Source organism: Gnatocerus cornutus, unplaced genomic scaffold, assembly GCF_029298725.1.
Source record: "Gnatocerus cornutus isolate USDA-ARS CGAHR unplaced genomic scaffold, icGnaCorn1.1 ctg00000023.1, whole genome shotgun sequence".
In the NCBI taxonomy this organism is placed as follows: domain Eukaryota; kingdom Metazoa; phylum Arthropoda; class Insecta; order Coleoptera; family Tenebrionidae; genus Gnatocerus; species Gnatocerus cornutus.
In genome coordinates this window covers 1193433-1216897 of record NW_028275375.1, presented here as the reverse complement: position 1 = coordinate 1216897, position 23465 = coordinate 1193433, and the positions used below count along the sequence as shown (strand labels likewise).

Genomic DNA, 23465 nt, shown 5'->3' with positions numbered 1-23465 from the left:
GTTAAGAGTAGTAACCTCTCCAAATTTCATCTCTTTAGCGCCACATCCAAAAAAAATTTTTTTTTCTAACATTTGTTAACTTTTTGGTTGGTCTTAAAAACAAAAATTTCTAAAAACTACGTCTTTTGCTTCAGAATCTTGTAATTTGGTACAGTTACTGAATGAGTTAAGAGTAGTAACCTCCTTACATTTCATCTCTTTAGCGTCAACACAACCGAAGGTACAATTTTTTTATAGAATTTTGAAACTATTTGAATTATTCTAAAAATTAAAATTTCTAAAATTTGTGTTTTATGTTTCAGAATTTTGTAATTTAGTACAGTTACTAAATGAGTTAATAGTAGTGTCGTCCCGAAATTTCATCTTTTTAGCGACAACACAAACCAAGATATAATTTTTTCTCTAAAATTTCGAAACTTTTTGGTTGGTCCTAAAAACAAAAATTTGTAAAAACTGCGACTTTTGCTTTAGAATCTTGCAATTTGTTACAGTTAATAAATGAGTTAAAAGTAGTAACTTTTCCAAATTTCTTCTCTTTACCGCCAACACAACCAAAGATACAATTTTTTATATAACATTTTGAAATTTTTTGATTTGTTCTAAAAATAAAAATTTCTAAAATCTGCGTCTTTTGCTTCAGAATTTTGTAATTTAGTACAATTAATAAATGAGTTAAAAGTAGAAACCTCACTAAATTTTATCTTTTTTGCCCCAACACAACCAAAGATAAATTTTTTTTTATAAAATTTTGAAACTTTTTGGTTCGTCCTAAAAATAAAAATTTCTTAAATCTGCGTCCTTTGCTCCAGAATCCTAAAATTTTGTACAGTTAATAAATAAGTTAAAAATAGTAACCTCTCTAAATTTCATCTCTTTAGCGTCAACACAATCAAAGATACAATTTTTTTATAAAATTTTAAATTTTTTTTGGTTTGTCCCAAAAATAAAAAATTCCAAAATCTGCTTTTTTTGTCCATGAATCTTGTAATTTGGTACAGTTAATAAATGAGTTAAAAGTAGAAACCTCACTAAATTTTATCATTTCTGCCCCAGCACAACCAAAGATACATTTTTTTTTATAAAATTTGTAAACTTTTAGGTTCGTCCCAAAAATAAAAATTTCTAAAATCTACGTCTTTTGTCTCTTCTAATTTCGTACAGTTCAGTAACTATTTTAGTAATAATTTTTCAAGAATTTCTCTGAATCCGAACCTGATGGAGATTCCGAATCAAGATCAACCATTTCGCTTTAGAAAGACTTTCGACTTTCCCAGTACATTTTCCTAGCAAAATTGAAATTTATGCGAATTTGTGTGTCGTTTGTAAGGGTGATTAATTCCCGTTTTTATGCACAGGAATTTCGGGGAGAACACCGTTCTTTTGTTGAGACTTCCAGAAAATAAACTGCGGCGTTCTCAACGTTAACATATTTTTAATTAACTGCGAAATATTCCCGACATTGTTAATTAAACGGTACAACGGTGTAAACACGTCAAAAAAAACCTCTCAGTGCTCGTTATAACCCGATACCTTTGAGCTTTCTTAGCACCGATTGGTGTCAGTTGTGCTCCATCGATTTTGTGGACGAAAACCGATGTGGAAATTATTTGGTTTGTATGACTGCCAGATCTGAGATTATTTTAATAAGCGATTCATTTCTCGGTTTTAATTACTCTGTTTATTAATAGGGACTTGATTCAGGTTTGGAAAGTCTCAATTGAAGAATTTTGAAGTGAGGAGAAGCAGACATGGAAAATAAACAGACGGACAAACTTCCTTGTTTTTTGTTAATTCTAAATGAAGTGTTTTGATTGAAATGTGTATTTGGAAATTGCAAAGTTTCTCTGACGTCTTGTTAAGTGTTTGAAACGAGCGAATTTGTAAATGTCTCTTTCGTTGCGCGAACAATTTGTTCAATGTCCAAATTGTCGCCCCCAGAAAAAGATAATTTTAAAATATTGTGTTCTTTTTATAGCCCAATATCAGAACCGCCTGTATTTTATTCAAACTGTTGTAACCCTGAAAGTTCCTCGAATAACATTTTTATCGCCAGTTTCTATTTTACTTCCAATTTGTTTCCAGCGCCGTTTTATATGTATTTTAGACAGTATTAAATCGGCTTACTCCAAATCCTTTCTGTTTCTTCAAGCTCTAATTAAACAAATCCTTTAAGACGAAATCAAAAATTCAACTCCCCTAGAAACTCGATTATGTTACGAAAACCAATAAGCAACTGCTGTAAATCACATTGTCGCCTTTTTAGCCGATGCTATTTCCATTTTAAGTGACACTTTCCGGACTTTTCTAGTGTTAAGAGATCTCGGCTGCGCTAAGAGATGGAAATAAGGATAATTACATTAAACAAGTGCGCGTGCTAGTTTTGGGAGTTCCTCGAAATTCAAATTATTCCGGATTCGCCGGATTACTCCGGGATATGGTCCTGAGAGAATCGTAAATGGCACTAAGTCATAGCGTTTCCGTTGCCGCACTTGAGGAATTATTTTCAGGGGGGGCGCAGCACTGCACGCTCGATTTAACAGTTTCCGCGAAGGAAAATTATTTTGGCTGGCCAAATTCTCTTTTCATTGCTGCCAGTCCACTCTCTGTAAAATCTCGAAAATTGTCATTTTTGCTGCCAACTGTTATCGATAAAAAATACTAGAAGGTGTTGCCAACTTTACCTTTTTGATGAGTGGATTTGAAAGGGATAACTTAGATATCTGTAATAAAAATTATGTTTCAAAATATAATTTGGTAAATATTTCGCTTATTACAAGATCCCGAACAAAATACACCGATTTTAGAATTTTTTAACGCATTTACTAACTGTACTAAGTTACAAGATTCTGAAGCAAAAGATGCAGATTTTAGAAATTTTTATTTATTGGACAAACCAAAAAGTTTCAAAATTATATAAAAAAAAATGTATCTTTAGTTGTGTTGGCATTAAACAGATAAAATTTACAGAGGTTACTACTTTAAACTCACTTATTAACTGTACCAAATTACAAGTTTCTGAAGCGAAAAACGCAGATTTAAGAAATTTTTATTTTTAGGATAAACCTAAAATTTTCAAAATTTTAGAGAAAAAATAGTTTCTTAGTTTGTGTTGGTGGTAAAAATATGAAATTGAGAGAAGTTACTACTTTTAACTCATTTATTAACTGTACCAAATAACAAGATTCTGAACTAAAAGACACAGTTTTTAAAAATTTTTATTTAGGACGAAGCAAAAAATTTCAAAATTCTTTAAAAAAAATTGTATCTTTGGTTGTGTTGACGCTAAAGAGATAAAATTTATAGAGATTACTACTTTTAACTCATTTATTAACTGTACAAAAGTACAAGATTCTGAAGCAAAAGATGCGGATTTTAGATATTTTTATTTTTTGGACGAATCAAAAATTTTCAAAATTTTATAGAAAAAATTGTATCTATGGTTGTGTTGACGTTAAAAAGACGAAATTTAGGGAGGTTACTACTTTCAACTCATTTATTCATTGTGCTAAATTACAAGATTCTGAACTAAAAGACGCAATTTTTAGAAATTTTTATTTTCAGGACGAACCAAAAAGTTTTAAAATTAAAAAAATGTATCTTTGGTTGTGTTGGCGCTAAATAGTTGAAATTTATAGAGATTACTACTTTTAACTCGATTATTAACTGTACCAAATTAGAAAATTTTGAAACAAAAGATGCAGATTTTAGAACTTTTTATTTATTGGACAAACCAAAAAGTTTCAAAATTATATAAAAAAATTGTATCTTTAGTTGTGTTGGCATTAAACAGATAAAATTTACAGAGGTTACTACTTTAAACTCACTTATTAACTATACCAAATTACAAGTTTCTGAAGCAAAAAACGCAAATTTAAGAAATTTTTATTTTTAGGATATACCCAAAATTTTCAAAATTTTAGAGAAAAAATAGTTTATTTGTTTGTGTTGGTGGTAAAAATATGAAATTGAGAGAAGTCACTACTTTTAACTCATTTATTAACTGTATCAAATTACAAGATTCTAAACTAGGAGACGCAGTTTTTAAATTTTTTTATTTTTGGGACAAAGCAAAAAATTTCAAAATTCTATAAAAAAAATTGTATTTTTGATTGTGTTGACGCTAAAGAGATGAAATTTATAGATATTACTACTTTTAACCCATTTATTAACTGTACAAAATTACAAGATTCTGAAGCAAAAGATGCGGATTTTAGATATTTTTATTTTTTGGACGAACCAAAAATTTTCCAAATTCTATAAAAAAATTGTATCTATGGTTGTGTTGACGAAATTTAGGGAGGTTACTAATTTTAACTCATTTATTAATTGTGCCAAATTACAAAATTCTGAACTAAAAGACGCAATTTTTAGAAATTTTTATTTTAAATACGAACCAAAAAGTTTTAAAATTAAAAAAAATTATCCTTGGTTGTGTTGGCGCTAAATAGCTGAAATTTATAGAGATTACTACTTTTAACTCGTTTATTAACTGTACCAAATTAGAAGATTCTGAAGCAAAAGATGCAGATTTTAGAACTTTTTACTTATTGGACAAACCAAAAAGTTTCAAAATTATATAAAAAAAATGTATCTTTAGTTGTGTTGGCATTAAACAGATAAAATTTACAGAGGTTACTACTTTAAACTCACTTATTAACTGTACCAAATTACAAGTTTCTGAAGCAAAAAACGCAGATTTAAGAATTTTTTTTTTAGAATAAACCCAAAATTTTCAAAATTTTAGAGAAAAAAATAGTATCTTTGTTTGTGTTGGCGGTAAAAATATGAAATTGAGAGAAGTTACTACTTTTAACTCATTTATTAACTGTACCAAATAACAAGATTCTGAACTAAAAGACACAGTTTTTAAAATTTTTTATTTAGGACGAAGCAAAAAATTTCAAAATTCTTTAAAAAAAATTGTATCTTTGGTTGTGTTGACGCTAAAGAGATAAAATTTATAGAGATTACTACTTTTAACTCATTTATTAACTGTACAAAAGTACAAGATTCTGAAGCAAAAGATGCGGATTTTAGATATTTTTATTTTTTGGACGAATCAAAAATTTTCAAAATTTTATAGAAAAAATTGTATCTATGGTTGTGTTGACGTTAAAAAGACGAAATTTAGGGAGGTTACTACTTTCAACTCATTTATTCATTGTGCTAAATTACAAGATTCTGAACTAAAAGACGCAATTTTTAGAAATTTTTATTTTCAGGACGAACCAAAAAGTTTTAAAATTAAAAAAATGTATCTTTGGTTGTGTTGGCGCTAAATAGTTGAAATTTATAGAGATTACTACTTTTAACTCGATTATTAACTGTACCAAATTAGAAAATTTTGAAACAAAAGATGCAGATTTTAGAACTTTTTATTTATTGGACAAACCAAAAAGTTTCAAAATTATATAAAAAAATTGTATCTTTAGTTGTGTTGGCATTAAACAGATAAAATTTACAGAGGTTACTACTTTAAACTCACTTATTAACTATACCAAATTACAAGTTTCTGAAGCAAAAAACGCAAATTTAAGAAATTTTTATTTTTAGGATATACCCAAAATTTTCAAAATTTTAGAGAAAAAATAGTTTATTTGTTTGTGTTGGTGGTAAAAATATGAAATTGAGAGAAGTCACTACTTTTAACTCATTTATTAACTGTATCAAATTACAAGATTCTAAACTAGGAGACGCAGTTTTTAAATTTTTTTATTTTTGGGACAAAGCAAAAAATTTCAAAATTCTATAAAAAAAATTGTATTTTTGATTGTGTTGACGCTAAAGAGATGAAATTTATAGATATTACTACTTTTAACCCATTTATTAACTGTACAAAATTACAAGATTCTGAAGCAAAAGATGCGGATTTTAGATATTTTTATTTTTTGGACGAACCAAAAATTTTCCAAATTCTATAAAAAAATTGTATCTATGGTTGTGTTGACGAAATTTAGGGAGGTTACTAATTTTAACTCATTTATTAATTGTGCCAAATTACAAAATTCTGAACTAAAAGACGCAATTTTTAGAAATTTTTATTTTAAATACGAACCAAAAAGTTTTAAAATTAAAAAAAATTATCCTTGGTTGTGTTGGCGCTAAATAGCTGAAATTTATAGAGATTACTACTTTTAACTCGTTTATTAACTGTACCAAATTAGAAGATTCTGAAGCAAAAGATGCAGATTTTAGAACTTTTTACTTATTGGACAAACCAAAAAGTTTCAAAATTATATAAAAAAAATGTATCTTTAGTTGTGTTGGCATTAAACAGATAAAATTTACAGAGGTTACTACTTTAAACTCACTTATTAACTGTACCAAATTACAAGTTTCTGAAGCAAAAAACGCAGATTTAAGAATTTTTTTTTTAGAATAAACCCAAAATTTTCAAAATTTTAGAGAAAAAAATAGTATCTTTGTTTGTGTTGGCGGTAAAAATATGAAATTGAGAGAAGTTACTACTTTTAACTCATTTATTAACTGTACCAAATAACAAGATTCTGAACTAAAAGACACAGTTTTTAAAATTTTTTATTTAGGACGAAGCAAAAAATTTCAAAATTCTTTAAAAAAAATTGTATCTTTGGTTGTGTTGACGCTAAAGTGATAAAATTTATAGAGATTACTACTTTTAACTCATTTATTAACTGTACAAAAGTACAAGATTCTGAAGCAAAAGATGCGGATTTTAGATATTTTTATTTTTTGGACGAACCAAAAATTTTCCAAATTCTATAAAAAAATTGTATCTATGGTTGTGTTGACGAAATTTAGGGAGGTTACTAATTTTAACTCATTTATTAATTGTGCCAAATTACAAAATTCTGAACTAAAAGACGCAATTTTTAGAAATTTTTATTTTAAAGACGAACCAAAAAGTTTTAAAATTAAAAAAAATTATCCTTGGTTGTGTTGGCGCTAAATAGCTGAAATTTATAGAGATTACTACTTTTAACTCGCTTATTAACTGTACCAAATTAGAAGATTCTGAAGCAAAAGATGCAGATTTTAGAACTTTTTACTTATTGGACAAACCAAAAAGTTTCAAAATTATATAAAAAAAATGTATCTTTAGTTGTGTTGGCATTAAACAGATAAAATTTACAGAGGTTACTACTTTAAACTCACTTATTAACTGTACCAAATTACAAGTTTCTGAAGCAAAAAACGCAGATTTAAGAATTTTTTTTTTAGAATAAACCCAAAATTTTCAAAATTTTAGAGAAAAAAATAGTATCTTTGTTTGTGTTGGCGGTAAAAATATGAAATTGAGAGAAGTTACTACTTTTAACTCATTTATTAACTGTACCAAATAACAAGATTCTGAACTAAAATACACAGTTTTTAAAATTTTTTATTTAGGACGAAGCAAAAAAATTTCAAAATTCTTTAAAAAAAATTGTATCTTTGGTTGTGTTGACGCTAAAGAGATAAAATTTATAGAGATTACTACTTTTAACTCATTTATTAACTGTACAAAAGTACAAGATTCTGAAGCAAAAGATGCGGATTTTAGATATTTTTATTTTTTGGACGAATCAAAAATTTTCAAAATTTTATAGAAAAAATTGTATCTATGGTTGTGTTGACGTTAAAAAGACGAAATTTAGGGAGGTTACTACTTTTAACTCATTTATTCATTGTGCTAAATTACAAGATTCTGAACTAAAAGACGCAATTTTTAGAAATTTTTATTTTCAGGACGAACCAAAAAGTTTTAAAATTAAAAAAATGTATCTTTGGTTGTGTTGGCGCTAAATAGTTGAAATTTATAGAGATTACTACTTTTAACTCGATTATTAACTGTACCAAATTAGAAAATTTTGAAACAAAAGATGCAGATTTTAGAAATTTTTATTTATTGGACAAACCAAAAAGTTTCAAAATTATATAAAAAAATTGTATCTTTAGTTGTGTTGGCATTAAACAGATAAAATTTACAGAGGTTACTACTTTAAACTCACTTATTAACTATACCAAATTACAAGTTTCTGAAGCAAAAAACGCAAATTTAAGAAATTTTTATTTTTAGGATATACCCAAAATTTTCAAAATTTTAGAGAAAAAATAGTTTCTTTGTTTGTGTTGGTGGTAAAAATATGAAATTGAGAGAAGTCACTACTTTTAACTCATTTATTAACTGTATCAAATTACAAGATTCTAAACTAGGAGACGCAGTTTTTAAATTTTTTCATTTTTGGGACAAAGCAAAAAATTTCAAAATTCTATAAAAAAAATTGTATTTTTGATTGTGTTGACGCTAAAGAGATGAAATTTATAGATATTACTACTTTTAACCCATTTATTAACTGTACAAAATTACAAGATTCTGAAGCAAAAGATGCGGATTTTAGATATTTTTATTTTTTGGACGAACCAAAAATTTTCCAAATTCTATAAAAAAATTGTATCTATGGTTGTGTTGACGAAATTTAGGGAGGTTACTAATTTTAACTCATTTATTAATTGTGCCAAATTACAAAATTCTGAACTAAAAGACGCAATTTTTAGAAATTTTTATTTTAAAGACGAACCAAAAAGTTTTAAAATTAAAAAAAATTATCCTTGGTTGTGTTGGCGCTAAATAGCTGAAATTTATAGAGATTACTACTTTTAACTCGTTTATTAACTGTACCAAATTAGAAGATTCTGAAGCAAAAGATGCAGATTTTAGAACTTTTTACTTATTGGACAAACCAAAAAGTTTCAAAATTATATAAAAAAAATGTATCTTTAGTTGTGTTGGCATTAAACAGATAAAATTTACAGAGGTTACTACTTTAAACTCACTTATTAACTGTACCAAATTACAAGTTTCTGAAGCAAAAAACGCAGATTTAAGAATTTTTTTTTTAGAATAAACCCAAAATTTTCAAAATTTTAGAGAAAAAAATAGTATCTTTGTTTGTGTTGGCGGTAAAAATATGAAATTGAGAGAAGTTACTACTTTTAACTCATTTATTAACTGTACCAAATAACAAGATTCTGAACTAAAATACACAGTTTTTAAAATTTTTTATTTAGGACGAAGCAAAAAAATTTCAAAATTCTTTAAAAAAAATTGTATCTTTGGTTGTGTTGACGCTAAAGAGATAAAATTTATAGAGATTACTACTTTTAACTCATTTATTAACTGTACAAAAGTACAAGATTCTGAAGCAAAAGATGCGGATTTTAGATATTTTTATTTTTTGGACGAATCAAAAATTTTCAAAATTTTATAGAAAAAATTGTATCTATGGTTGTGTTGACGTTAAAAAGACGAAATTTAGGGAGGTTACTACTTTTAACTCATTTATTAATTGTGCCAAATTACAGGATCCTAAACTAAAAGACGCAATTTTTAGAAATTTTTATTTTTAGAACGAACCAAAAAGTTTCAAAATTAAAAAAATGTAACCTTGGTTTCGTTGGCGCTAAATAGCTGAAATTTATAGAGATTACTACTTTTAACTCATTTAGTAACTGTATCAAATTTCAAAATTCTGATGCAAAAGACGTAGATTTTAGAAAATTTTATTTTTAGGACGAACCAAAAAGATTGAAAACTTTATAAAAAATAAAAGTGTTTATGGTTGTGATGGCGCTAAAAAGATTAAATTTAGGGAGATTACTACTTTTAACTCGTTTATTAACTGTACCAAATTAGAAGATTCTGAAGCAAAAGATCCAGATTTTAGAAATTTTTAGTTCAAAGACAGTTTTGTAGTAGAGGCTCATTTTACGCAGAATTTCACGCTGAAACCAAAACTGCCATTATTTTTTCTGTCCGTCAACAATTAACTGAATTAGAGGCGATTTCGGTATTTGCCAGAAGGCCTAAATTTTGAAACTTCGAAATCTGACAAATGTAAGTTTTTGTTTGACAGTTAATTAGTTATTTAAGTTTGGTGTCGAAATTAACTTTGGAAATTTTAATATGACAAGGTTGGCAATATTACCTCCCAGAATTTGACACTTGCCAATTGTCAATCATTGCAAGATTTGCAACAGAACCGAATTACACGATAAAAATTTGCACCACGAACCTCGCTCATCTTTTCCCGATCGCCGCACGATAAATCGCTTCCCGAAGCCTTGTTTAATCCCCCGTTATTTTTTTATGACCCTTAATTAGATCGTTGGGCGTCCTTCGGGAATACTTCCCTGATGACGGCGGAAAAATGTTTTGTTTACATCACAAATTGCCCGCGACCCATTCAATTTAATTGGAGTTGACATATCGCTTTACGGAAAAGAGCGGCGAATTAATGTGCTCATTGAGAGAATGGGATGTTAAATGTGGGATTTTTTTGTCGGACAGAGACACAGCATCCATGGGATGATGGAGGAGGAGAACGTCATCAGGCCTCACCAGGAGATAGCGCAGTTGTCGCTCGATGAGAAAAAGTTCCTGCTGGCCGTGGAAAGGGGAGATGTAGCGTCCACCAGACGGTGAGTAAAAAAGGGACTTTTTCCGCCCGTTTTCGGAAAGAGGAGCCGATAATTAAAGCGCCCTGTATCTTTTTTGAATAAATTCTCGCCCTTGCATTTGTTCGAACATTTTCCCGACAGGCGATAAATTATTCCAGGCTTCCGTGTAACAATACGCTTGAAGGAATTCAGGCTGGTGAGTGTCGCGTTGCTTATTTACGTCACTTTTCTTGATGTGTGTTGCGAGATTAGTGGATGTTTTCCTCGGCTTTTCTCTATTCCGATTTTAATCAAACAGTGTAAACACTGTTCGCAGTCGATAACGATATTCAAACATATAAAGGGGCATTTTCACCGGATATTTATTTAAAAATGTTAGACGATGGTGACAAGAAGTGGCTGGTTTTAACCAACGGAATGGTTGTAAGTAATTCGGTTTTATTGCTTGAGATAATGGCTGGAAATGGCGTTTTGCACATCAGCGTGATGTAAAGGTGTTTTAATGGGGTCGTCATGTCGCTGGGTTTGTTAGTGGAAATGCGAATTTTTTCACGATTTTCATAGGGGGCGACGTGTGGAAGACACGCGCAATATTTTCTTTAAAATGGGAATTTGTTTAACAAATTGGTTGCGACGTTCAGCCGCCTCTCGAATGATTTATTCACCTCTTAAGAATTCTCACTTACCGTTAAACACGGGGCGCTAAGCCCTTTATATCGCCTTATCAATCTTCGCGATATTTACAGCTTTTCGTGTTTATATCGAACGAGTTTTCTATGGGGCTCGGAAAATTGTCATAACTTAGAAGTTATTGATTGAAAAGGGGGGAAAATTCGAATTCTTGATTCTTTCATGTTCAGAGTGTGCTTTTCCTTTTTTCTTCGTATTTCTTGAGCTTTAGGGGAATTCTAAGTGTTTTAAGTCATGTTTAAACAATTTCGAAAAATTATGTTTTTAAACCTAATTTGGTCGATACTCGCTTATTTGCGGAGTGATCTTGGACTAAATAACTGAGTTATGGCCGATCAACGTTTTGAATGGTTGATTTTCATTTTTCAGAATTTTAAAGTTAAATATTTTGGAAACTATTAGAAATATTGAGAAATCGTTTGCGCTATCGTTTTTCTCGTGATTTTTGACATAAGAAATGGTACTTAGAATTTTCAAAAGTCGAAAGTAGCAAAATTTTGCAAAAATTTATGACTAAAAGTATACCAGACTTTTGATATTGATATCTTGCTTATTTTTGAGAGCAAACTTGGGTTATTATTCATCAGTGTATGCAGAATTTTCCGCAGATTTCAAATCTGGGATTTAAATTTAGATCCGACAACAAATAACTGAGTTATGGCCGATCAAAGTTTCGGATAGTTGATTTTAATTTTTTCTCATTTTTCCCAATTTTCAAAGTAAAATATCTCGGAAACTATTAGAGATTTTGAGATGCGGTTTGCGCCATCGTTTTCCTCGGCTCATTTTACGTTAGAAAAAGTGCTTAAAAGCCCAAAATTCGATAAATTCGATAGTTTGTTTAAATTAGACCGTTTGTTTGATCGATCTTAAATTGGGCCAGTAGATAGATTTCGAGCTCCTCTTTCGACTGATGTATAATTCAATGCTATTAAACGGCATTTTCATTTTGAAAACATTGATTGAAAATTACCCTAAAATGATGTTTTCAAAACAGTTTTTTTCCAATATCTCATTTATTTATTAAGCAAACTCAACAAATTTGGATCTCATTTTATGCAGAATTTCACGCTGAATCCAAAAATATGATAATTTTTTAAAATTTGTCAATAAATAACCGAGTTATGGCCGTTTGAAATTTTGGGTTGTCGCCAGAGGGTCAAATTTTCGAAGGTTCGAAACAATTCATGCTCAATATCTCGGAAACTATTACAGATATTGGAATGCGATTTGCGGCATCGTTTTTCTCGCGATTTTTTACATAAGAAATCGTTTTTAGATTTTCCAATAGTCGAAATTTGCAAATTTTCGCGAAAATTCATGATTAAAACTATATCAAATTTCTCATATCGATATCTCGCTTATTTTTTAGAGTAAACTTGAGTTATTATACATCAGTGAACGCAGAATTTTACGCAGATTCCAAATCTGGGATTTAAATTCAGTTCTGACAACAAATAACTGAGTTATGGCCGATCAAAGTTTCGGATAGTTGATTTTAATTTTTTCTCATTTTTCGTAATTTTTAAAGTTAAATATCTCCGAAACTATTAGAGATATTGACATGCAGTTCGCGCCATCGTTTTTCTCAGCTCATTTTACGTCAGAAAAAATGCTTAAAAGCCCAAAATTCAATAGTCGATTTTTCGCAAAAAAAAATTACGACTCAAACGATGAAAAATTTTCAATTTTTTTATTTTTGACCATAACTCGTAAACTGTTTGTCTGATCGACTTCAAATTTTGCCAGTAGATAGACCTCGAGTTCCTCTTTCGAATGATATATAACACAAAAGTATTAAACGTCGTTTTTACATTGAAAACAGTGATTGAAAATCACCCCAAAACGACCACTTCCAAACAGTTTTTTGTCAATGCCTTGTTTATTTCTTCGGCAAACTCAACAAATTTTGACTCATTTTACGCAGAATGTCACGCTGAATCCAAATCTGGAATTTAAATTCAAATCCGACAACAAATAACTGAGTTATGTCTGTTTGAATTTTTGGGTTGTCGCCAGAGGGCCAAATTTTCGAAGGCTCGAAACAATTCATGCTCGTTATCTCAGAAACTATTTCAGATATTGAGATGCGGTTTCCGCCATCGTTTTTCTCGCAATTTTCTACATAAAAAACAGTTCTTTGATTTTTCCACAAACGAAATTTGCAAATTTTCGCAAAAATTTATGACTAAAACTATGGCCAAACTTCTGATATCGATATATCGCTTATTTTTTTGAGTAAACTTAAGTTATTATACATCAATGTACGCAGAATTTTCCGCAGATTCCAAATCTGTGATTTAAATTCAGATCCGACTACAAATAACCGAGTTATGACGGATTAAAGTTTTGAGAAGTTGATTTTCATTTTTCTCATTTTTCCCAATTTTTAAAGTTAAATATCTCGGAAACTATTAGAGATATTGAGATGCGGTTTGCGCCATCGTTTTTCTCGGCTCATTTTACGTTAGAAAAAGTGCTTAAAAGCCCAAAATTCGATAGTCGATTTTTCGCGAAAAAAAATTACGACTCAAACGATGAAAAATTTTCAATTTTTTTATTTTTGACCATAACTCGTAAACCGTTTGTTTGATCGATCTTAAATTGGACCAGTAGATAGATTTCGAGCTCCTCTTTCGAATGATATATAATACAAAGGTATTAAACGTCGTTTTTACATTAAAAATAGTGATTGAAAATCACCCCAAAATGACCACTTCCAAACAGTTTTTGGTCAATGCCTTGTTTATTTCTAAGGCAAACTCAACAAATTTCGACTCATTTTACGCAGAATGTCACGCTGAATCCAAATCTGGAATTTAAATTCAAATCCGACAACAAATAACTGAGTTATGGCTGTTTGAATTTTCGGGTTGTCGCCAGAGGGCCAAATTTTTGAAGGTTCAAAACAATTCGTGCTCGATATCTCGAAAACTATTTCAGATATTGGAATGCGGTTTGCGGCATCGTTTTTCTCGCGATTTTTTACATAAGAAATAGTTTTTAGATTTTCTAATAGTCGAAAGTTGCAGTTTTTTGCGAAAATTCATGACTAAAAGCATGTTAAACTTGCGATGTCTCGCTTATTTTTGGAACAAACTTGTGTTATTTAGGCTCATTTATGCAGAATTTTACGCAAATTCCAAATCTGTGCACGAAATTTACATCCGACAACAAACAACTGAGTTATGACCAATAATGTTTCGCACCGAAAAAGTTGGTTAAAAATAACTCTAAAAAGACCTGAAAACCTAATTCGGTCAATACCTCATTTATTTGTGAAGCAAACTCAAATGATTGGGACTCATTTAACGCAGAATTTCACGCTGAATCCAAAACTGTGCGAATTTCCAACGTACGCCATCAAATAACCAAATAAGAAGTGTTTGAAGTTTTGGGTTGTCGCCAGAGGACAAAAATTTTGAAGCCCCGGAAAATTTAGCGCTCGATATCTCCGGAACTACGACAGATATAAAAATGCGGTTTTTACCATCGTTTTCCTTGCGCTTTTCCTCATAAGTCTCCCATTTTAAAAATTCAATTTTGATCAGAAATAAAAAATTATCGACATTTTATTTCGTCTAGCATTTAAGTATTCAACTGTGGAACTGCCGGACGTTTCACACCAGCACTGGAGCAAACTAACGCACCAAGCCATAATGTTTTATGGGTCGTAAGAAAAAAACGTGCCATTATTAACGTCAAATACCCCCATTAAATGAAAAATAGCAATACCAGTGCCGTTATTCCCATTGTTTCAACACGTATTTGCTCTTATTTTGCAAGAAACGATTCCGCCTTTATACTGCTTTAAATCAGTCTCAATTTAGTGTCCGGACAATAGAAAATTCCGGCTAAGGAAGAGACCAAGCATATCATAAAAGTTTGTCATTTTTATGGGGGGATTGATAAAAATTATGCCAGAACTGCAAAATATTCCTCTTCTGCTCATATTTCTTTTATCTGCAGTTATCCGTCTTTTTATTATCTTCGGGTTCTCCTTTGAATGTTCATTCCCGGAACTCTCTTCAGTGCATTCGAAATCCCAAGTCATTAGTATCAATTTTTTACGAAAACATCCCAACAAACCTCTGATGAGGCGTGCAATAAAATATTTACGATTTTTTTTCAGGAGCTATTCTAATAAAAAAAAGTGAGTTTCAGGGATTCTGTTTGAATTCAAGTTTAGAGTAAATAATACAGAAAGTTGGGGACTCGGCGAAGTAGATTCTCAACTTTAAAAACATAATATTACAACATGATATCTCGTAAAAGTCGTGTTTCTGTCTGAGCGCCTCCACCTTAAATTCCCGCAAACGCTCTTTTGATTAAGCGAAATTTTTGTCGGTGTTAATTAAACTTAATTCGCTTTGGACCAAACACTAACTTTAATTAATATTTGCGAGCGCGTTGACAAGTTAGCAGTAAAAGGGCTTGCGGTATAACTCGATATTACATCATTTAACTTCGAGAGATATTACCCTTCTAAAGGGCTGAGGCCCTGCATTTATGTACTGTTTTCATTTTAATTAAGTTAACATGTCATCTCCGATTCGAACCGAAGTGTGTTGTTCCAGGACGCTCCAAAGGGCGGAAGAGACTGGATTTATTAACATCAACTGCGTGGATCCCTTGGGGCGCAGCGCCCTTCTTATGGCCATCGACAACGAAAATCTCGAGATGGTGGAGCTATTGATTGAGCACAAAGTCGAGACGAAAGATGCGCTTCTTCATGCGATTTCCGAGGAGTTCGTCGAAGCGGTTGAGGTGCTGCTGGACCACGAAGAAACGATACACAAGCAAGGGGAGCCGCACGTAAGTGAAACTTTCGCCATTTCCTGTTTACCGATTGAAACTTCGGTGTCTTTTGTGCTCAAGTTTCATCGCTGATTTATAGCATGAGTGAATATAATGAATTTTTCAAGAGTTGGGAAGCTTTGCCGCCCGATACCGCCACTTTCACCCCTGACATCACCCCTTTGATCTTGTCGGCCCATCGTGACAACTATGAAATTATCAAGATCCTGTTGGATAGAGGGGCGACGCTGCCGATGCCACACGACGTCAGGTTGGAGCAATTTTCTTTTTCCGGCGCTGGCAAAATCCGATAATAATCCCCGGAATCGCATTATCTCCTGTTGCTGTGTTCTTATTATTTCCGACAGTATGAATAGCAAACGAAGAAGTTTGATTGTTATATTATGAGCCTCGAGCGATTGCAGCCTTTGAGGAATTTTATACAGTTCTTTGATAAAACGAACGGGGCCCAATTTCCGTCGGTTTCAAATACACGAACTTTTAAAAGGTTGGCACTCCTTCAATTTTATATTCCATTTTTGACAAAACTAGAAAAAATTATTTTAGGAGGAACCAACAATTTTTAACTTCTTTATTTTAAAATTCGTATCTTTGTTAGTTTTTGAGTTATGGCTGTGAAATTTGGGGAGGTTACTATGCCTGAAGTGTTTATCAACTGTATCAAAGTACAAAAATTTAGAACAAGAAATACAAATTTTAGAAAATTTAATTTTAGGACGAACCAAAAATTTTCAACTTTTTTTTACTAAAATTCGTATCTTTGGCAGTTTTGGAGTTATAACAATGCAATTTGGGAAGGTTACTATGTCTAAAGTGTTTATTAACTGTACCAAAGCACAACAATTTAGAACTAGAAATACAGATTTTAGAAAATTTTATTTTAGACCGAACCAAATATTTTTAATTTTTTGTTATTAAAATTGATATTTTTGTTAATTTTTAAGTTACGGCAATGAAATTTAGGGATGTTACTACTTCTCAGATGTCCAGTAACTGTGCCAAAGTGCAAAATTTTAGATCAAAAAATAGAAATGTTAGAAAATTTTATTTTAGGAGGAACCAAAAATTTTAAACTTTTTTATATTAAAATTCGTATCTTTGTTACTTTTTGAGTTATGGCCATGAAATTTGGGAAGATTACTATGTTTGAAGTGTTTATTAACTGTATCAAAGTACATAGATTTAGAACAAAAATACAAATTTTAGAAAATTTAATTTTAGGACGAACCAAAAATTTTCAACTTTTTTACTAAAATTCGTAACTTTGTTACTTTTTGAGTTATGGCTATGAAATTTGGGAAAGTTACTATGTTAGAAGTGTTTATTAACCGTACCAAAGTACAAAAATTTAGAACAAGAAATACAGATTTTAGAAAATTTTATTTTTGGCCAAACCAAATATTTTTAATTTTTTGTTATTAAAATTGATATTTTTGTTAATTTTCAAGTTATGACGATGAAATTTAGAGAGATTCCTACTTCTAAAGTATCCATTATCTGTGCCAAAGTGCAAAATTTTAAAACAAAAAATAGAAATTTAAGAAAATTTTATTTTAGAACGAAGCAAAAATTTTTAACTTTTTTTATTAAAATTCGTATTTTGGTTAGTTTTTAAGTTATGACGATGAAATTTGCGGAAGTTAATACTTCTAAACTGTGAAATTTTAAAAATTAAAATAGAAATTTTAGAAAATTTTATTTTAGATCGAACTAACTATTTTCTATTTTTTGTATTAAAATTCGTATTTTTGTTAATTTTTAAGTTGAAACAATGAAATTTGGGGAGGTTACTATCTCTAAAAAATTAATTGACTGTACCAAATTGCAAAATTTTAGAATTAAAAATAGAGATTTTAGAAAACTTTATTTTAAAACGAAATAAATATTTTCAACTTTTTTATTAAAATTTGTATCTTGGTTAGTTTTTAAGTTATGACGATGAGCTTTGGGGAGGTTACTATTTATAAAGAGTCTATTAACTGTGCCAAAATGCAAAATTTTTAAATAAAAAATAAAGATTTTAGAAAATTTTATTTTAGAACTACCCAAATATTTTTAACTTTTTGTTATTAAAATTCGTGTTTTTGTTAGTTTTAAAATTAAGACAATGAAATTTGGGCAGGTTACTGTCGTCTTTAAAGGGTTAATTGACTGTGCCAAATTGCTAAATTTTAGATCAAAAAATAGAGATTTTAGAAAATTTAATTTTGGGACGAACCAACAATTTTCAACATTTTTTTACTAAAATTCGTATCTTTGGCAGTTTTGGAGTTATAACAATGCAATTTGGGAAGGTTACTATGTCTAAAGTGTTTATTAACTGTACCAAAGCACAACAATTTAGAACTAGAAATACAGATTTTAGAAAATTTTATTTTAGACCGAACCAAATATTTTCAATTTTTTGTTATTAAAATTTATATTTTTGTCAATTTTTAAATTATGGCAATGAAATTTGGGGATGTTAGTACTTCTCAGATGTCCAGTAACTGTGCCAAAGTGCAAAATTTTAGATCAAAAAATAGAAATGTTAGAAAATTTTATTTTAGGAGGAACCAAAAATTTTAAACTTTTTTATATTAAAATTCGTATCTTTGTTACTTTTTGAGTTATGGCTATGAAATTTGGGAAGGTTACTATGTTTGAAGTGTTTATTAACTGTATCAAAGTACATAGATTTAGAACGAAAATACAAATTTCAGTAAATTTAATTTTAGGACGAACCAAAAATTTCCAACTTTTTTACTAAAATTCGTATCTTTGGTAGTTTTTGAGTTATAACAATGAAATTTAAGAAGGTTACCATATCTAAAATGTTTATTAACTGTACCAAAGTACAAAAATTTAGAACAAGAAATACAGATTTTAGAAAATTTTATTTTAGACCGAACCAAATATTTTTAATTTTTTGTTATTGAAACTGATATTTTTGTTAATTTTTAAGTTATGGCAATGAAATTTGGGGATGTTACTACTTCTCAGATGTGCAGTAACTGTGCCAAAGTGCAAAATTTTAGATCAAAAAATAGAAATGTTAGAAAATTTTATTTTAGGAGGAACCAAAAATTTTAAACTTTTTTATATTAAAATTCGTATCTTTGTTACTTTTTGAGTTATGGCTATGAAATTTGGGAAGGTTACTATGTTTGAAGTGTTTATTAACTGTATCAAAGTACATAGATTTAGAACGAAAATACAAATTTCAGTAAATTTAATTTTAGGACGAACCAAAAATTTCCAACTTTTTTACTAAAATTCGTATCTTTGGTAGTTTTTGAGTTATAACAATGAAATTTAAGAAGGTTACCATATCTAAAATGTTTATTAACTGTACCAAAGTACAAAAATTTAGAACAAGAAATACAGATTTTAGAAAATTTTATTTTAGACCGAACCAAATATTTTTAATTTTTTGTTATTGAAACTGATATTTTTGTTAATTTTTAAGTTATGGCAATGAAATTTGGGGATGTTACTACTTCTCAGATGTGCAGTAACTGTGCCAAAGTGCAAAATTTTAGATCAAAAAATAGAAATGTTAGAAAATTTTATTTTAGGAGGAACCAAAAATTTTAAACTTTTTTATATTAAAATTCGTATCTTTGTTACTTTTTGAGTTATGGCTATGAAATTTGGGAAGGTTACTATGTTTGAAGTGTTTATTAACTGTATCAAAGTACATAGATTTAGAACGAAAATACAAATTTCAGTAAATTTAATTTTAGGACGAACCAAAAATTTTCAACTTTTTTACTAAAATTCGTATCTTTGGTAGTTTTTGAGTTATAACAATGAAATTTAAGAAGGTTACCATATCTAAAATGTTTATTAACTGTACCAAAGTACAAAAATTTAGAACAAGAAATACAGATTTTAGAAAATTTTATTTTAGACCGAACCAAATATTTTTAATTTTTTGTTATTGAAACTGATATTTTTGTTAATTTTTAAGTTATGGCAATGAAATTTGGGGATGTTACTACTTCTCAGATGTGCAGTAACTGTGCCAAAGTGCAAAATTTTAGATCAAAAAATAGAAATGTTAGAAAATTTTATTTTAGGAGGAACCAAAAATTTTAAACTTTTTTTATATTAAAATTAGTATCTTTGTTACTTTTTGAGTTATGGCTATGAAATTTGGGAAGGTTACTATGTTTGAAGTGTTTATTAACTGTATCAAAGTACATAGATTTTTGAAGAAAAATACAAATTTCAGAAAATTTTATTTTAGGACGAACCAAAAATTTTCAACTTTTTTACTAAAATTCGTATCTTTGGTAGTTTTTGAGTTATAACATTGCAATTTGAGAAGGTTACTGTCTAAAGTGTTTATTAACTGTACCAAAATACAAAAATTTAGAACAAGAAATACAGATTTAGAAAATTTTATTTTAGACCGAACCAAATATTTTTAATTTTTTGTTATTAAAATTGATATTTTTGATAATTTTTAAGTTATAGCACTGAAATTTGGGGATGTTACTACTTCTAAGATGTCCAGTAACTGTGCTAAAGTCCAACATTTTAGATCAAAAAATAGAAAATTTTATTTTGAGAGAAACCAAAAATTTTAAACTTTTTTTAAACTTTTTTAAGTTTTTTTTATTAAAATTCGTATTTTTGTTAGTTTTTAAGTTATGACGATAAAATTTAGGGAGGTTAATACTTAAGTGTCCATTAATTGTACCAAAATGCAAAATTTTAGAACAAAAAATAGAGATTGTAGAAAATTTTATTTTTGGACGAACCGAATATATTTCAAATTTTTTTTATTAAAAATTGTATCTTGGTTAGTTTTTAAGTTATTACGATAAAATTTGGAGAGGTTACTGTTTTTTTCTAAAGAGCTAATTAACTGTGCTGAATTTTTAGAACAAAAAATAGAGATTTTAGAAAATTGTATTTTAGAATGAACCAAATATTTTTAAAATTTCTGTTATAAAAATTTGTATTTTTGTTAGTTTAAAGTGTCTATTAACTGAGCCAAAATGCAAAATATTAGAACAGAAAATGGAGATTTTAGAAAATTTTATTTTTGACCGAACCAAATATTTTTTACTTTTTGTTATTAAAATTCGTATTTTTGTTAGTTTTCAAGTTATGGCGATGAAATTTAGAGAGATTACTACTTCTAAAGTGACCATTATCTGTGCCAAAGTGCAAAATTTAAAACAAAAAATAGAAATTTAAGAAAATTTTATTATAGAACGAACCAAAAATTTTCGACTTTTCGAATTTTTTTTATTAAAATTCGTATTTTGGTTAGTTACGACGATGAAATTTGAGGAAGTTAATACTTTTAAAGTGTCCAATAACTGTGAAATTTTAAAAATTAAGATAGAAATTTTAGAAAATTTTATTTTAGATCGAACTAAATATTTTTTATTTTTTGTATTAAAATTCGTATTTTTGTTAATTTTTAAGTTGAAACAATGAAATTTGGGGCGGTTACTATCTAGAATTAATTGACTGTACCAAATTGCAAAATTTTAGAACAAAAAATAGAGATTTTAGAAAACTTTATTTTAGAACTACCCAAATATTTTTAACTTTTTGTTATTAAAATTAAAATTTAATTATTAATTAAATATTAATTAAAATTCGTGTTTTTGTTAGATTTACAATTAAGACAATGAAATTTGGGCAAGTTACTGTTGTCTTTAAAGGGTTAATTGACTGTGCCAAATTGCTAAATTTTAGATCAAAAAATAGAGATTTTAGAAAATTTAATTTTGGGACGAACTACATTTTTGTAATAAAATTCGTATTTTTGTTAGTTTTTAAGTTATGACAAGGACATTTGGGGAGGTTACTACTTCTAAAATCTTCAATAACTGTGCCTAAGTGCAAAAGTTTAGAGCTAAAAATACAGATTTTAGAAAATTTAATTTAAGAACGAATCGAATCTTTTCAACTTTTTTTTATTAAAATTTGTATCTTGGTTAGTTTTTAAGTTATGACGATGAGCTTTGGGGAAGTTACTATTTATAAAGAGTCTATTAACTGTGCCAAAGTGCAAAATTTCTCAATAAAAATTAAAGATTTTAGAAAATTTTATTTTAGAACTACCCAAATATTTTTAACTTTTTGTTAATAAAATTCGTGTTTTTGTTAGTTTTAAAATTAAGACAATGAAATTTGGGCAAGTTACTGTCGTATTTAAAGGGTTAATTGACTGTGCCAAATTGCTAAATTTTAGATCAAAAAATAGAGATTTTAGAAAATTTAATTTTGGGACGAACCAACTATTTTCATCATTTTTGTAATAAAATTCGTAATTTTGTTAGTTTTTAAGTTATGACAAGGACATTTGGGGAAGTTACTGCTTCTAAAGTGTTCAATAACTGTGCCAAAGAACAAAATTTTAGAACAAAAAATAGAGATTTTGAAAAATGTAATTTTAGGACAAACCAAATATATTCAATTTTTTATATTAAAATTCACATCCCTGTTAGTTTTAGAGTTATAACAATGAAATTTGGGAAAGTTACTACTTCTGGAGCGTTCATTAATTGTGCCAAAGTGGAAAATTTTAGAACAAGAAATGGAGATTTTGGAAATTTTTATTTTAGGTCGAACCAAATATTTTTAATTTGTTTTAATTAAAATTCACATCTTTGTTAGTTGTAAAGTTATGACAATGAAATTTGGGTATGTTACTAGTTTTAAAGTGTTTATTAACTGTGCCAAAGTGCAGAATTTTAGAACAAAAAACGTAGATTTTAGAACAAACCAAATATTTTTATTTTTTTTTATTAAAATTCGTATTTTTGCTAGTTTTAGAATTATGACAATGAAATTTGGGGAGGTTACTATCTCTAAAGAGTTAATTAACTGTGCCAAATTGTAAAATTTGAGAACAAAAAATAGAGATTTTGGAAAATTTAATTTTAGAACAAACCAAATATCTTTTTTATATTAAAATTTATATCTCTGTTAGCTTTAGAGTTATAACAATGAAATTTGGGGACGTTACTGCAAAGGGTATAAGAAATAAATCTCCTATAAAAGCAGTATTTGAAAGCTCCTGCACCCTTGCATGGCGGAATAAATTGGAAATAAGATGCACCATTCTCGCGGGCTCCAATCAAATAAGTTTGATCGCGAAATCCAACACCGGATCAACTTTGTTATTATGCAAAACAGGCGCGAACAATGCCATCTAACTTCGCGAGTACAATTGTGATTTAAATTCTCCTCAAATCGATTTCCGTCTTTATTGTTTTCGAGTGTAAACTCGCGAAAAACGCGCATTGTCGGTCGCACGCCCAAAAAAAACTCCCGAGCTTAGCATATCAAATCCGCGCCACTTTGTTCTCTTTGAACTTTCCACTTTCCCGATGCAAATTTCCCTAAAATCTCTTTCTTTCAGATGCGGCTGCGACGAATGCGTCACCTCCCGCATGGAGGACTCCCTGCGGCACTCCCGAAGCCGCATCAACGCCTACAGAGCGCTCGCCTCTCCATCGCTTATTGCGCTCTCATCCAAAGACCCCATTCTCACCGCGTTCGAATTGTCCTGGGAGTTGCGCCGGTGA

General features: G+C 29.2%; 1 protein-coding gene across 3 annotated transcripts in view; it reads left to right on the top strand.

Moving 5' to 3' along the window:
• The window catches only part of LOC148166266 (transient receptor potential-gamma protein-like), a 129063-nt gene that overhangs the window by 45326 nt on the left and 60272 nt on the right, over positions 1-23465 (top strand). For all 3 annotated transcript variants that reach the window (XM_088048671.1, XM_088048670.1, XM_088048672.1), the window contains 4 exons: positions 10310-10440; positions 15687-15924; positions 16035-16177; positions 23300-23461. In XM_088048671.1, coding sequence (XP_087904797.1) covers positions 10310-10440; positions 15687-15924; positions 16035-16177; positions 23300-23461 — 674 coding nt within the window. The remainder of the gene's footprint in view (positions 1-10309; positions 10441-15686; positions 15925-16034; positions 16178-23299; positions 23462-23465) is intronic.